This window comes from Typha angustifolia, chromosome 5 (genome assembly GCF_048772165.1).
Source record: "Typha angustifolia cultivar Huaian chromosome 5, ASM4877216v1, whole genome shotgun sequence".
Taxonomy (NCBI): domain Eukaryota; kingdom Viridiplantae; phylum Streptophyta; class Magnoliopsida; order Poales; family Typhaceae; genus Typha; species Typha angustifolia.
Genome location: NC_133243.1, coordinates 6,935,249 through 6,951,509, shown reverse-complemented (window position 1 = coordinate 6,951,509; position 16,261 = coordinate 6,935,249). Strand labels below are relative to the sequence as shown.

The window sequence follows — 16,261 nt, the reverse complement described above, 5'->3', positions numbered from 1 at the left end:
ATAAATCTTATAATCTATTAAATATATCTGAAACACCGCTTCCATTAGATTTTCATTACCTTTTCTATTAATAATTATTATATACAAGTCACACGAGCAATTACGTGACATATTTATTCTTATTATAACTCTTTTTTAATAATCTAAGGCATCTTAAGACTTGAGGCATATAAAATATGAAGCTATCGCACCATACTACTGCTCCAAGGCACTACCCAATTAGACCTTCCAGTCAAAAATACTGCCGAGTAATTGCACCGCCAAACTAGTTTTCTCCGAGCGAGAGCCGAGCCGAGCCGAGCCGAGCGGCCGCAAAACAAATGCAATTTTGTCCCAAGATTATATTAGATAAAGCATATCTTATTACTTTGTCCTTTGTATACCGCAAGACTGCCACGTGTGGTAGCCCCCACCTTGGTAACTCTAATTTCAAGATGGAAAAAAAGTTGACTTAGACCCCGGACCAAAGCCGTTCAAAAACCCACCCATCCTCCTCGGATGGCCGTATTCACTCGCAGCTCCACTTTCCTCCTCGCTTCCCCACTTCTCCTCCATCGCGCGATCTCCATCGGACGGCGTAGCTGCATCCGCTATCCTCCCCGGATGCCTATGGCATCGTACTCGCCGGCATCGGCTGCGGCAGGCGCCGAGAAGACGACGGCGCCGTGCGGGTCATGGAAATCGCCAATCACGGCCGACGTGGTGTCCGGAGCGGATAAGCGTCTCGGAGGGATCGCCGTCGCTGGAGACGGTCGCCTTGTTTGGATTGAGACCCGCCCCGAGGAAGGAGGGTAGGATATAGAACCCTGGCAAGCATGGAGTTGATTTCGAATTTTTTGGCTTCAGTTTGAATCGATCTATGATTGGATTGTCTTGTTCAGAATAGAAATATTGATATGCCACGATTTTTTTTCTTCTTTTTATTTGATCGAAAGTCTGGATTTTATCATATCCCACATTTTTAACTCGATTAGGATGGTTCAGACGTGCAGTTATTGTAAAGGAATCAGAAGAGATGGAAGGTAAACCTGTGGATGTCACACCTGCAGATTTCGCAGCTCGGACATTGGCGCAAGAGTACGGAGGGGGTGCATTTGCTGTATCGGAGAATGTTGTTGTATTTTCGAATTATAAAGACCAGCGTTTATACAAGCAAATTATTGGAGGTAATACTGAGAAGACGCACCTTATACAATCTCTAGCAACCTTTCTCTTTTTTGTACTTCCGCATCATGGCTAACCCTTTACGACTTAACAAGTAGCAGCATGAGTAAGAATGGCGTATTTATTTCTATCTTCCATCTGAAAGTTCTTTTCTCTTTACAGGTCACTCTCCAGTACCTCTGACACCAGATTATGGGGGACCTGTAATCCGTTATGCTGATGGTGTTTTCGATCCTCACTTTCATCGTTATCTTACAGTAATGGAAGGTTGTTATCATTTTGCCAATTGTAGTTGTCAGGAAGCTGGTCACAAAATGTATTGCTAATTATTGTTTAATATCTTGACAGACTGCCGTATAAGTAGCTTAAATCCAATCACAACCATTGCTGCTGTATACTTTAGCGAAGGACATATGCATGGTAAGGCTGCTAGAGAAATGGAAAGTACATGCTACAGAAGCAACACATTTGGTTCTTTGCACTTTGCGATTTTTAGAGGACATTGATGCTTCTTCATTAACTTTATTTTTCTTTTTTATCCTTAAATATTATTGAAGAACCAAGGGTTCTGCTTAGTGGCAATGACTTCTATGCTTATCCACGCATTGATCCAAGTGGAAAACGGATGGCATGGATAGAATGGAGTCATCCAAACATGCCCTGGGATAAAGCAGAACTTTGGGTTGGGTACTTCTCTGAAAGTGGGTAAGTATTGCATGTTCATCAAGCAGAATGCTGTACCTTCTGTGATTATTCAATTAATTGGAAATGCAAGAATCGGAAACAAGCTAGTACTGAACTTTATAGCACGTAATTATTCATAACATGTAGATGTATATTGTTCAATGCTTCTTATCAATATATAGGCTCCATATCTTATCTTGTACTTCGTATGCAACTATGTTATGACCTGGAGCATTCACTAATATCAAGAGAATGAATGAAAGTTTACTCAGAACTTGAAGTTGGATTCAATAAGATTTTGATTCCACAGCATTCTTGTCAGGATATGATTACCTAAGATTGTTGACAGCTTATTAAGAGCTCTGCAGAAAGACATGCTTATTTTTTTGCATATATTTTGATGTATGATGCTGAAACTAGGTTTTAAATGAAAGTTTTTTCTTGATGCGCCAAGTTCTCCATCTCTCTGCCATCTGAACTGACTGTGTTCATGATGCTTCTTCATGTATCATTTATCTGACGTTACTTATTTTGATTTCGAGATATATGTTCCGGTCTTTATTTTCCGCAAGTAGTTTTTGCTGACTACTTTCCAAGTCTTCCTGACTTTAGAAAAATCTCATTCTACCTCTTTACAGAGACTTATGTAAGAGACTATGTGTTGCCGGTGGTGACCCTACGCTAGTGGAATCCCCAACTGAACCCAAATGGTCCTCCAAAGGTTTATCTTTTCTTCAACTCAGTTCTCTTTTAGCTTTCCATACCTACAAGAAGCTACTTCAACGAAAATGTGCAAGAAGAGGGTTTATCACTTGTGTCACGAATTGAGTCCTTCTATTGCTGAGAATATTGGGGAGTAGGTCAGAGAAAAGCCATGTAACAGGAATTGGAAAACGGAGATCCTACTTCAGAGGTTGGTGGGTCGAGTATTCATGTAGGAATAGGGCTCTACACATACTACCATATAGGGCTTCTAAATGTTTCAGAACCTGTCTAATAACTTGATGCATGGACTGTCTGGACACCTGATTGACTTATTAGGCAGGTGACGCAGCTTAAATTGCCTAAATGGCCTAACATAAAGAAGAATGCCTTGGTGGCTGCCCCTCTTAAGACAGCTCCTTAGGCCGCCATTTTTCTGGCTTTTAAAACTTTGAAGTTTGAAGCTTTATTTATTGTTAGTAGGCTCCCCAGAATATATTTGACAACACGTAGGAATTCAAATAAAAGAAAGCTACTATGGTTTTCATTTGAGTATCTAGCAGAAGTTTAGGAGAAGATAACATGACAGGTTGAGTTGGTTGACAAATTTACTTTCCATTGTAATGCATTGACTTATCATTACATTATTACGACATTATGTTGACTCATTAAACTGTAAAATCCTGATGTCTCATATAATTTCCTTCCTACTTTATTCCATTTTAGTGATACTCATTTGTTGATGTTTTGGATAGTTATCACTATTGTACTGATTGATAGTATTTATGCAAATTTTCAGGGGAGCTTTTTTTCATAACCGACAGAAAAAGTGGGTTCTGGAACATTTATAAATGGGTGTGGTTCCTCTCTGTTTGAATATTCTATATAAATATTTAAAGTAGCTAGTATTCTATCTCCATCTTATTTTCATTTTTGTCTTGATGCTTATATATTCTTGTATCATTTATCTATATTTATACTGATTCAGTCTCTAGCAAAATCATTGGTAGATGTTTACATCTGACGGAAGATCTCATTGGTAGATGTTTATATTCTTGTAAATACTTTTCAACACTTATTATGGATTATGTTTTCTTTTCATGTTCTGCAACCTTCAGAATTGGAACTGTTATTTTATTTGCTACTTATTTACTTCTTCTTCGATGACAGATTGAACATAAAAATGAGGTAGTGCCGATGTATGAATTAAATGCTGAATTTGCAAGACCACTTTGGGTTTTTGGTAACAGCTCTTACGATTTTGTTGGAAAAGATGGGGACAATCATAGTATCATCTGCAGTTACAGGTTTTGCATGATGATCTTTTTCTTCTAAAAGAACTTTCCTCATTTCTACATATAACAAAATAAAAAGTTACTGAGGTTAGGATTTTATCTTGTGCAGGAAGAGTGGGAGGTCATATCTTGGAGTTCTGGATCATGTGTCGGGATCCTTTACATTGCTTGACATTCCCTTCTCTGATATTACGGATGTTGTAAGTTCTGAAATTCATATCACTGTTTCAAGTGTTAAGCATTAGGTTAGTTCCTTGTTTTGAATCTTATGGTATGCCCATTCTATCATTATCTTAACTTTTTAAATTGGTGACAATGAAGTTGAATGCCTTTGATTTGGCAGGTTGCTGGGTCAGACTACTTCTATATTTCTGGTGCATCTGCAACTCATCCATTATCGATTGCGAAAGTCAAGGTGGCATCTTAATTTGTATAATTGGGGGTTCAGTTAACATGGAAAGAAGTTACGCACACTGTGTTCAGTATTCACTGATGAGTATTGACTATATAATTCCTTGCTATAGGTGGCTTTGGATGAAAAGAATACAGAAGCAACAGGATTCTCGATAATCTGGTCTTCTTCTCCAGATGTAAGCAAGTACGAACAGTATTTTAGCGTACCAGAATTAATTGAGTTTCCTACAGAAAACCCTGGTCAGACTGCTTATGCATACTTCTATCCACCAACAAATAGTGCTTTTCAAGGTCCTTTAGATGAAAAGCCCCCATTACTGGTCAAAAACCATGGTAAGCTGTGAACTGTTTATATTAAGAACACCTTCTGCTATTTTCAAGTTTTAATCATTTTCTTTCTACTTTTGTGTGGTTACTAGAAATCTTAAGGGACGAGGGCTGGTAATATCTGTCAGGTCCATGCACAAGATCTAACAATGGAAGATGCAATAAAAGATACTATGTATCTAAAATACTTCTAGATTCTTGATTTTGTGGCAGGAGATTTGTTAACCATGTCAGTCATACGCAACAGAAATTACAGAAGTATTACTACTTGGCTCATCTTTAGAAAATTAAGTTCTGGTTGATGATAAATGTAATAATTTTATAGACCAAGATTGTCAAAAGTTTAAACTGTTAGGTAATGAATCAACAATAGGTATCTACCTTTACAACATGTATATGTTGCACGTGGACAAATTGAAGATAATATGATATGTGATCCTCTACACTGCACAAGAATTGATAACAGAAAATATGAATTAAATAAGGCTAAACAAAGTTTTTACTCAAGACCTCTAGAAAACTAGGTTCCGATATATTGTGAGATAACCAATAACATAAAAACTTAAGTCAAACATCACACCTTTAAGAATATGTATTAACGAAAATGATACTTATGATGCCATATAGGGTTCCTCATGTCCTGTTCCATAAAATAGACTGCTTGGATCGTGTTTCATATATATTCCCTGCTAGATCCTCAAGGTGCTAGGATGTAGTGCATCAGTGTTTCCATAGTTTACAGCGAGTTACACGAAACCTAAATTGTGATTTTTGATCCTTCTTATCAACATGCACACATTGAGCCGTAATTTTCTGAGATCTATCTACAACAAAATAATACAAGTGCTGAATTGTTTGAGCTATTAAGCCCTCTTTTTTCTGCAACTTAAATTGCAAATGTTTCTTACTTAGTTGATTAGAGAAGTTCTATTGTTTGGTTATTTTGGTATCATATTGCTTTGGTTGAAGTACTTTTGCAAATCTTGTAGGAGGACCCACAGGTGAAGCACGTGGAATCCTAGATCTTAATGTCCAGTATTGGACAAGTCGAGGATGGGCATTTGTCGATGTTAACTATGGGGGAAGCACTGGTTTGTCCTTGGACTTTTCCTATATTATATGTATTATGCACTCTATTTACCACTTGACTCATTCTGAAAAGGTAGAACACCAAGCATTTTTTCCCCTAGTTCTAGAGTAGATTGCTCAAGTGCTTGACTAATCCATCTTGATGCTCAAAGCAACTGACTTCAGCATATATTTTCTTTGTTTCATGGTGATTTAATATTTGCTAAAGATCAGAATTTAAAAGTAGTAATCAAGATAATCATCCGAGCTTTTTTCTCTTTCTTTCTTTTTTGAAGGTTATGGGCGAGAATATCGGGAAAGACTTTTGGGTCAATGGGGTACTGTTGATGTTAATGACTGTTGCAGCTGTGCTAGATTCCTGGTACATCTACAAGCTTTTCATTGTTTTCTCAAGTATATAATTTCACATTGCATGATGATAACTTAACCATGAATAATGAATGATTAATTTGGTTTTAAAGGTGGAAAGTGGAAAGGCGGATGGAGAACGACTTTGTATAACAGGGAGATCTGCGGGTGGATACACTACATTAGCTTCTCTTGCTTTCAGGGATACGTTCAAGGCTGGTGCTTCTTTGTATGGTGTAAGTTTCTCTTGTTGTATGGCTTAAGTTTCTATTGGGGCATGTTCTTACTAGTTAAATACATGTGATGTTTGGGACTGTAATATTCCCTCTGCTGAACTACTTCCCAAAAGAGAGCACCAAAAGCAAGAAGATTTGTGATTCTTAGCTTATAAACAGATAAAGATCGCTAATTGCTGTTCTATAAACAATATTATTTCCATTTTCTATTACCTTTGTTTAGAAGAGAGTTTCTGGATTTACTCTTACCTGCTTTATATTCTGGCTTGTAACAAATTTCTGTGTTGCCGAAGAGCAGGTAGCTGACTTGTCTTTGTTGCGGGCGGAGACTCACAAGTTTGAATCTCACTATATTGATAATCTTGTAGGTAAGGATTGAATGAACAAGGTATAGCCAGAGGATTCTTATTCTTAAATAACCACTAAAGTTCTTTATATAATTCTTCCAGGGAACGAGAGAGCTTACTTTGAGAAGTCACCAATAAATTTTGTTGATAAATTCACATGCCCAGTGATTTTGTTTCAAGGATTAGATGACAAGGTATAACGAGGAGCACAAGTTCCTTGAATGGCTTTTTTACAATTTATTTGTTATCATTTTGCAAACTGTTGCCATTTTATATTTCCAATTATTGTTGCTATTGTATAAAGTAGCAGCTTAACAGCGATCATATTGGTAGAACAACCTTAAATGCATCTAGTTCACAAGTTCTTGTGTGGTACTTCATTAATCCCCTTGGTATGCGGGTCCAATGGTCCTTGATGTAGAGCTCGGGTAGCATATGAGGTGCTACTATGCAACCTTCGTGATGACATAGATCTAATTTCACATGTTGATTTAGCAGCATTTCTCTGTTCCACATTATATCAAACTATCGAGGTCTGAGGATGCAACTGCTACTAGGAGGAAATATAAGCAATAAACAAAAAGATCAGTGAATCATTACCTTTATAAAGCTCTTTGTTACTTTGTTCATTAATTTACAGAGGGTGAGGTGCCACTATAGTTACATTGGGTTATAATTTATTATGGAACATGTTATTACAGACAAGCAGATTACGTATTATGCAAATTATTTTTGCATTCCTTAATATGAATGTTCTGTTATGCTACTTTAATTTACTCTCTGCTAACTAGTTGCAAATGCATCAATGTCAATCAGATTGTGCCACCGGATCAGGCTCGTAAGATATATATGGCATTAAAAGAAAAAGGTTTGCCTGTTGCTTTAGTTGAATACGAAGGAGAACAACATGGGTTCTGCAAGGTCCTCAGCATATTCCTATCTTTTTCGAGTAATTCTCTTAAACCTGAATTTCTTATGTTGACTGAATGCATGCTTTGCTGGAACAGGCTGAGAACATCAAGTTTACATTGGAGCAGCAGATGTTGTTTCTCGCTCGATTAGTGGGGAATTTTGAAGTGGCAGATAATATCACTCCCATCAAAATTGACAATTTTGATTAGACTTCTTGCTAAACTATTGTTCTCTACTGTTTATGTGTTTTGTTGCAACATTAGAAGACTGCGAGCATCTTATTCACTGAACATTGTCGGTATCACTTGTGCAATAAGTTGTCCAGCTTCGATCTTGTAAGCGATAAGCCCTTGGTGATACAGGCATGCATTCATGTACATGACATGCTCGGCACACTAGCTAAGCGTTCCATACTTAATCTTATTTTTAGCAGCTTGCTTACCAAGTTCATGTGTTTTTATCGTGTGTAACTCCTTTCTTGAAAATAGGAATAGGAGAGTAGTGCTGCATGAGATGTAATGTCCATATCCTTTACAATAGGATCATGCACGTAAACATTCCTATCTAAAGAGCTCTTTTATGCAATTGTCGGGATGATAAATATTGAGAAAAGACTGTTTAGTCGAACTCTAAGCTATCCTCTTATCTCTTTCTATTTGACTGTATATTTGAAAGAAGCTTAGTGAAAGACTTTGATACTTGTTATGCTAGCACATATAGCAGTTTGGTTTCATGTATTACAAAAATTGCATTTACACATATAAAAATATAATATAAAAATTAGTTTTTAGTTTATGAATTTTATATAATATTCTTTTTCAAATATTAAGATGGCTTATATACGGCATGTTGACATTGATACCAAAATATATTTTCTCAATCTTTAATTGGAAGAAGAAAAAGAGAAGATCTGTATTAGTTTCTTATTTAACACTATAACTACTGCATCTTGAAACAAAGAAATTAAATGACCCTTTAACTCATTTTCTTTTTTTTCATTTTTTCTCTTAAATTCTGGAGAAGCAGGACAAGCCTTTTTCATTAATTATGAACTCCTCTTTCATTCACTTCAAGGAAGGAAGCAATAATAAGACTAGGGCTTCTTCATCTTATTTAGGAGTCTCGCTCAAACTAACCGTGCTCATGAGGACAAAACGATCGAAGAAACTGTTAATGTCTTAATGAACATCTTAAGCTCTTAACCGGGCAGAAGCCTTGCAATAAAGTTAGATTATGGAACGGATGTAGATGTTATATCGGATACGGAACCGGATCCGACCCTAATCTACCATATTCATGTGGAAAGCACGTGGTTTCCAATTTCGATTATTTTGGCGTCGAGATACTTCGAAAGTTCCTGAATTCGTTTTAGGTCTCGATTTCTTCTCCCCCCCCAAATCTCTCAATCTCATTCCTCTTCTCGATTGGGCGCACGAAATATCCTTCCGTTGATCGGTTCTTTCCATCATGACGGAGGTGACTTTTTTTTTCTCCTTATTTGTTTTTGTATAATTTTTAAGAAATATAGCACGTCTTCTCTACTTGATTCGATCTATAAGATGTTCTTGTAAGTATTTGGCGAGGAGTCATTATGTTATCTGTCGATTTTGCGATATTTTCCTTGGAAATTCTGTCAATTTCGAGCTCTTCCTCTAATTAACTTACTTTTGTTAATGTACATGGAGATTCTCGTAAGTCTTGGATTCGAAGTGAAAGAAGTGGAAATCTTCTGTGGGGACTCTGGTTGGAATATACAGTAACTTAGGGCACATTTGATTTTCGAATAACAGGAATCATTCATGAATTCTCAAAAAATAGAACAATACATTGTCTATCTCAAGGTTAAGCTATAGACTGTAATTTATATCGCGAGGATCTTTAGTTCTGCAGAGTATATTATGAAGGGTAATATTTGGATCTTATTAACTGATGAATTGTAAGCTGATGAAGTGATCTTCTGATGCTTGGTTGTTCGCCTATGTAGGATATCGATTAAATTATATGAACTTCTCTGAAGAAGCTCTTCGACATGAAGTTTGTTTTTTACCAGATAAAAAAGGCTAGCAACTGGCCAAAGAGAGTACTCTTGTCATATTAAAGAACATCCATTAGGCAAATTATGTTTCCAGTTATGGAGATGGCTGGTGATCCTGACACTAATAATTATTTTCAAGAAACTGAGGAGGGCTCTTTAAATGCGTCCTGCTACTAGTTGGGCTAGTTGGCCTGTCCAAATGAATGAAATCCACCAGCTTTAGGCCAAGTAGGTAGTGAGCTAAGAACCTTATTGTTTTTCATTTGTGGATGTGTATTCAACTATTCATTAAACCTCTAACTAGGAGGACTCTCGAGAACTTCCTATTTACTGTTACAAGGAAGCCAGTTTGGTTACTCATTAAAGTGAGATGCAATTGGTTAGAGGACTGTGTAATATGGTTCTTTTGCTAAAAGTGAAGTGCCTTTTGCTGCAAGTGAGTAGGAACTTGGAGGGTCTGTGTTTTTCTTCACTTGAGTGTACTCATGGTTCTTGTATTATTGATGTACATATTTCTTTAATAAGCTGCAAAGGGAGTTCCCTTTCGTAACTACTTTTGATTTTGCTTGTCGTTTGCAGTACTGGGTTAGTCAAGGAAATAAATGGTGCGACTTCTGCAAAATTTATATAGCTAACAATCCCTTAAGCATCCGAACACATGAGCTTGGTCAGCGTCACAAGGACAGTGTTGCTAAGAAGCTGGCTACTATGCGAAAGGAAAGTTCTGCCAGGGAGAAAGAGCAGAAGGAAGCAGCACGAGCCCTTGAGCAAATAGAAGCAGTAAGATTTGAATGAAACAAATTAATTGCTTTTGAGTTTTAATTTGTTTAATTTGTGTTCATTTATACAATCAGTTAGTACTTAACTCATGCTTGTATATTCATTTGATTTTTGCTTGCAGAAAGCTCAACGTAGCTATCAGAAGGACTTGGCCTCTTTCAAGGAAGCTGCAGAGTCTAGTGGTCATTCATCAGAATCTAGTCAGAGAAGTGCAGATGGTGCCAAAAGATTGGGAAACTGTGGAGCAGGTAAATGTGACACTTACCGTTGTAATATTCTAGAGGAGAACCCTACTAGCATACAGTTGGTCTATTAGACTATATATTTAAGATGAATTACAGATTTCCATGTTGGTCTTTTGCTTCTGTTCATTTAAGAATGTAGCTTGGTACTAAATCTGGGTTGTAGTTTCTGTCGAACCCACAGACATGCTTTCTATTTTCTATTATGAGTCTCTGGCTTTCATATCGATTTTTAGGACAGATTCAGGTGGTTGATGTCACTTGTAAGATCTAGATAGAATTGTGAGTAGTATATAACTGATTATCGTTTGTTATCAATCTGCATTCATGTGTTGTAGGTTTCCGAATTAAGCTGCAATGCAGTAAGCTGCAAATTTTAAATACCATAACCATGCCATAAGATATCCATCCAGCTGCGGTATTAAGTGAACTTCTACAATAGGTAATACTGATTTACTCAACCAGACAGCATAATTATTTGCAATAAATGCTTTTCTGGCCTAGTTCCTTGGCATCGTAGTTATCGGGCAGAATGGGTGTATAGTTCTGCTTCATGGAGTAATTGTAACAAGTCTAGTGGATCTTGCTATGTTGCAAACTCTATTTCAATTATTCTGGTGATTTAGGTACTTAAGTTAGTTTCTAGAAATTAGAATGACTTTTAAGTTTATTTGACAAATATTTGTATGCTTTTGTAGTTATTTTGAAGTCGTGTGTTTTTGCCTTTGTTTGATTATTAATATTATTGAAATAATGTGAGAACCAGGAAAATCTGCTGCTCAAGAAGAGGCATTAAAAGGAGGTGCACCCAAACGTAAAGGTCCGGCTCCAGGTTTAGTCATTTCAACATCGTTGAACCCCACAAGAGCTATTAAAGGTGCTCCATCATCAATTGCTGTTAACAAAAGGAAACGAGAGGACACAAAGACCAAGGCGGTGTCAAAAGAGGAAGAAGCTGCTCTGAAAGCACGAGAGGCTGCAAGAAAAAGAATGGAAGAGAGGGAAAAACCACTAATGGGACTTTATAGGTCGTACTAATTTGGTGGAGTAAGATTCAATATTTCTTGGGCAATATTAAACGTGTGCCTTAATCAGCTCTATCTCTGTTGTCTAGATCTGATAAATTGCGACCAAGCACACAATTAATGAACAAAATGATTGTACTATTTTCAAGATGATGCAAAGGACCAGAGGTCTCTTTCATTGCAAGAGAGGAAAAATGTAGGTTTCACATGGACGGATCATGTACCCTCAATTGTAGCTCCATTTATGATATGCCAACTGAGTTGTGTTTTTCAATGTATGAGCTGTGTTCATTCACAACTATACTCTTATGTGGTGGAAAAACTATTTGATAGCAGATACAATGCAGTATGCAGGGTTTGGTAAAGATATGTTTTTTTCGCTGCTCTGTATTGAACTTTCTCATCTGAAGATTATTGATCTTATCAAAGGTACAAATTGACACCCTCTCTCAAACCATGGTCGTTTTCTACAATCTCTTATGTCTGTCATGTTCATATAGTTTCCTGTACCTTGATGTAAGACAGAAGCTAATCAAGGGAAGTTGTCACGCATTTTGGCCTAATCTCCTACAAATTTGTCTTGTTGACTTTAGGGAACCCTGTTTGTTTCTTGCTTGCTGTCAACCAGCCTCATGGTTCCACATTTTACGTGGTTTGTGAGCTGCCAGGTAACTTACTGTTTGTCGGCAGTTTGGTTCTCTTTAGTATTTATTTTCATCTGTAGGGCATCCATAACACAGCAAGTGTAGAAATTTACAAGGAAAGTACGCCTTACCTCATCGTGGTTGGATCAAAAGTTACAATCTCTTTATATTTTATTTGTGATGGTCTTCTAACGTGCTGGCATAGGTACAACTTTCTCTATTTAGTTTATTTTATTTTATTTTATTCTTATCATTCAAGAATCTAAATACTAGATATGCGATAAATAAATGATCAGCTCTCTTACAAAAACGCTAGTGCCTCACTAAAGTTTTAGTTAACAAATATAGCCATCAAATTTAAGCTTTAAGTCGTTATATTACTGAGCCATTGCTTTTAGCTACCGCACTGTCGAACTGCTCTTTTAAACCAACAATAAATCGAGTCAACAAGTCAATCCAACTAACACCTAAATAATTTGTCCATAACAAATTATTTAATGGTGAAATTAAACTTGTGACCTTCTAAGTACCCTCTCAACTTCCTACCAGGTGATACTTTCTCCATTTAGTTGATGCATTCTTTAGTAATTAATAATAGCATATTGTGATTCAATGTGAGCATATTTGTGTGAATTAGTTTGAACACATCATTAGATGCATGCCAGCACATTAAATTTTACGATATTTCTATATTTTCTTTTAGAATTCCAGTGAACACAATTAAAATTAGTCGGATGTGTATGATAAATATGTTAACGAGTTTCTTCGACAAACTACCAATTTTCTATCAAAACTGACGATTTTTTTTTTTGCTTTTATATTTTTTCCCCCCTATTTTTTTTCTCTTATACGAGTGCTAGTGATTTAAAAAAGTGGAAAGTAAGTAGAATATAAAATAAAAGAGTTGCAGGACTTGTCACAATTTTCACAAAAAGGTCTATTTTTGCCTTCAACTTATTGTGAATTAAAAGGCATATTTTGTTCCTTATATTACCTATAGGCTACAGCGTTTATCTTATAAGAAGGTTACAGATAGGTTAGAAAGTCTGTGTATAATACCCACATGTCAAATTGAGAGGTTTTCCATAATAGACAGATAAAAACATTTAATGATTTGTTAAATGAAGACAAACTCAAGATCCAAAATTAAAAATCGACTGTATAACATCTTCCATAGCTAAAACCTTTTCCATCCTATTAAACATCAGCACAAAATCCAACACTTTATAATTGTACTGCAAGCCTCTTCACCTACAGTCAAGACGAATAATTACACGAGAAGAGTCAAATCTAAAACGCTATGACGCACAGACGAATAAATCATCTATAACACCAAAACAATCAATCAACGGATTAAAAGACGCATAAAAAAAAGTTGGAATTTTGGTCATATAAATATGGCAGCATTTTGGGCCCATGGAACTACACAATGATCATAATCACCTACTGACTTGCTTTGTTGACTGCAAGGAGCCCACTTTGCTGCTTTAGTCAGGCTCATGGTTCCTATGGTGCATTGGTGCAGGTAAATTCTAGTTGTCGGCAGGTTGGTCTTAGTTTATATCTCTAGGGCATTCATAACTCGGCAAATAATAGACATTTTCAGAGACTTTAAAAAAAGGAAAAATAATCCTCTCATGAGGGCTATTTGTATCAAAAAAGAAGTAAGTTTTAGTAATTATATGATTCGGCTTTCATGTATGTTTTTTATATAAATTATATATAGTCAGTTTAAAAAATTAAATCTTATTATCACTAAAATTTAAAAATAAATTATTTTAAATATCCCTCCGTTGTATCACTCTATGAACTTTTATTTATAACATTTAGATATGAGAGGATTATAGAATAAGGGAAGTGGAAGACTAGCCAATTTTTATTAAAAAGAGATTTTCTTTTCTTTATATTATATTTAATATTTAAAGTTTTATATATAAATTACTATTGCGTTTCAGTGATTGAGTTTTATCAAATCATGATGAAGGTTATATATATATTGGTATTGATATTTAATTTACTTTTATTTATTATAATGGTATATAAATTTATTTTAGTATGTCTCTTAGGAATATTCTAAATAAGACGTCAGAAAAGAGACCAACAAACAACAAAATCTAACATGTTATATGGTTGTATTAAAAGCTTGTTTCACCTATTAATCACGTAAATTCCAATCAACATAAATAAATAAATACGTGAAGAGAATTAAAAGTCTAAAAACATGATAACAATGCACCGATTAATAAATAATCTATAACACCAAACTATAATCAATCAACGGTGCTGCCCCTTGGTTAAATTATGCGCGGTAAAACCCCGACCAATCCGATGCAACGCCGGGTTAAATCGGAAGCAACTCATTAGACTCGTCCGGTAATGCAACGCCCCCTTCGTCTTCGTCTTCGTCTTCGTCTTCGTCTTCGTCTTCATCTTCGTCTTCGTCCCCTCCTCGTCCGTCACCGCCGTCCCCTCATCCGCATCCGCATCCGCATCCGCTTCTGCTTTCCTCCTCGTCTTCCCTTTGCTGCTTCCAGTCGCCTCCTTGGACTCCCCTCCTCCCACCGCTCTCTTGCTCGCCGGGGACGGCGAAACCGACGAGGAATTTAAGATCGACATGGGAGAGTACTTAAAGATGGGATCTTTGCTCGGTCTCCCGGCGACTCGCCCGTCGGATGGGCTCCGGAAGAGGAGCAGGTCGCTCAACCGCCATTTCTTGGTAGGCTTGGTCGAGGGAGGAGCGGGTTGAGAAGGACTAGGAGGAGGGAGGGCAGGAGATGGATTAGGATTTCCGTTAGTTAACGAGGAGTCCTTCGTCGCCTCCGCCATCGCGGCGACGAAGGGGTCGACCTCCTCCTCCCCCTTCCCTCGCCTCCGCGGCGACCAGGCCACCTTCACCCTGGGCGACCGCGGCGACGACCCGACGCTGCCCCGCTCGCCCCGTGCCGGCGGCGGCGGCTTGAGCGGCCGGATCCTCCCCTCCTCAAAGAGCTCGTCGGCCGAGGTGGGCTCCGGCGGCGCCTTCCCTTTCTCGGGGTTCCCGTCGAACTCGAAGTCGGAGTCCTCGTGATTCGCAGCGCTGTCGCGCGACTTGGGCGTGCCGGGGGTCTCCTCCCAATCGAAAGGGACCGTGGAGGAGGTGGAGAACGACGGCCGAACGATACTGTTGAAGTGGGCGTAGATAGCGGCGGCGCGAGTCGGGCTCGCCGGAGCGCTGCTGTAGTGGTTGTAGAGGTCGAACGGGTTGGTCGTGGCGGTTTCATTCGGGCTCGGAAAGGAGAGCTCAAACGGGTTCGTGGTGGTCCGCCTCGGGCTCGACGGCGCGCTCGCAAAGGGATTCATCGTCGTCGTCGTCGTCGTCTTCTTGAGTTGGAATTCTTGCACAGGTACTACTACCATCTCCATCTCTATCTCTCTCTTCTATTTCGAGACTATAATACTTGTTGCTTCGCCTAATCACTTTATTCTTCGCAATTGCTTTGGGATCTGGTGGGATAAACGAAGGTGGGAAAAGGAGAGAGAGAGAGAGAGAGAGAGAGAGAGAGAATAAAATGGAAGGAGTTTGAACGTGGGTTTGAACAAATGATATATATTAGGACGCATTGAAATGATTAAGGGGGGGTATTAGAATTAGTGGGGTTGAAACTCTTTCTTGTACCAACTCTTCTGTAATCACGTACGTGGCATCCTGTACCAGACCTTAAAAAAATCTTTAGTTTCATCTTTTATGCTACCAACCATGTAACTTTGTAACTTGTAAATAGGAAAAATTATCTTATATATTATAACTTGACCAAGACTTAAAGTTCCTCCAAAACTTTCATTTATGACATTTGACTTAGTTTTAACTTACACCCAACTGTTAATTTTTTTCATTCAAAGATTACCGACATAGTGATTTTCTATCAAGCCTGCCAAGGTTTTGATACTTTTACTTCTTTTTTCTTCTTCTCTTTGAGATGTTTCTGATCTTTGAAACTCAGAAATAAGTAGGATTCGAAATGAAAGAGGTAAAGCTAA

At 37.6% G+C, this 16,261-nt stretch overlaps 3 protein-coding genes across 3 annotated transcripts; 2 read left to right on the top strand and 1 right to left on the bottom strand.

The window, feature by feature from the left end:
• The first annotated feature begins 103 nt into the window (after positions 1-103).
• On the top strand, positions 104-7,963 carry LOC140759927 (dipeptidyl-peptidase 5). The gene is made up of 18 exons (XM_073096639.1): positions 104-791; positions 985-1,166; positions 1,327-1,431; positions 1,513-1,584; positions 1,722-1,869; positions 2,487-2,569; positions 3,350-3,405; positions 3,721-3,857; positions 3,955-4,045; positions 4,189-4,260; positions 4,370-4,592; positions 5,576-5,677; positions 5,951-6,036; positions 6,137-6,259; positions 6,558-6,627; positions 6,709-6,800; positions 7,423-7,527; positions 7,614-7,963. The coding sequence occupies exons 1-18, from the start codon at positions 499-501 to the stop codon at positions 7,725-7,727; spliced, it is 2,154 nt and encodes a 717-aa protein (XP_072952740.1). The 5' UTR covers positions 104-498; the 3' UTR covers positions 7,728-7,963.
• A 618-nt stretch (positions 7,964-8,581) lies between these two features.
• LOC140759928 (zinc finger protein ZOP1) lies at positions 8,582-11,967 on the top strand. The gene is made up of 4 exons (XM_073096640.1): positions 8,582-8,994; positions 10,133-10,333; positions 10,455-10,581; positions 11,342-11,967. Exons 1-4 carry the CDS (start codon positions 8,986-8,988, stop codon positions 11,611-11,613), a joined length of 609 nt encoding a protein of 202 aa, XP_072952741.1. The 5' UTR covers positions 8,582-8,985; the 3' UTR covers positions 11,614-11,967.
• A 2,387-nt stretch (positions 11,968-14,354) lies between these two features.
• On the bottom strand, positions 14,355-15,939 carry LOC140760241 (uncharacterized). Its single transcript, XM_073097109.1, has one exon. The coding sequence runs from the start codon at positions 15,644-15,646 to the stop codon at positions 14,519-14,521; it is 1,128 nt and encodes a 375-aa protein (XP_072953210.1). The 5' UTR covers positions 15,647-15,939; the 3' UTR covers positions 14,355-14,518.
• Positions 15,940-16,261: the final 322 nt, after the last annotated feature.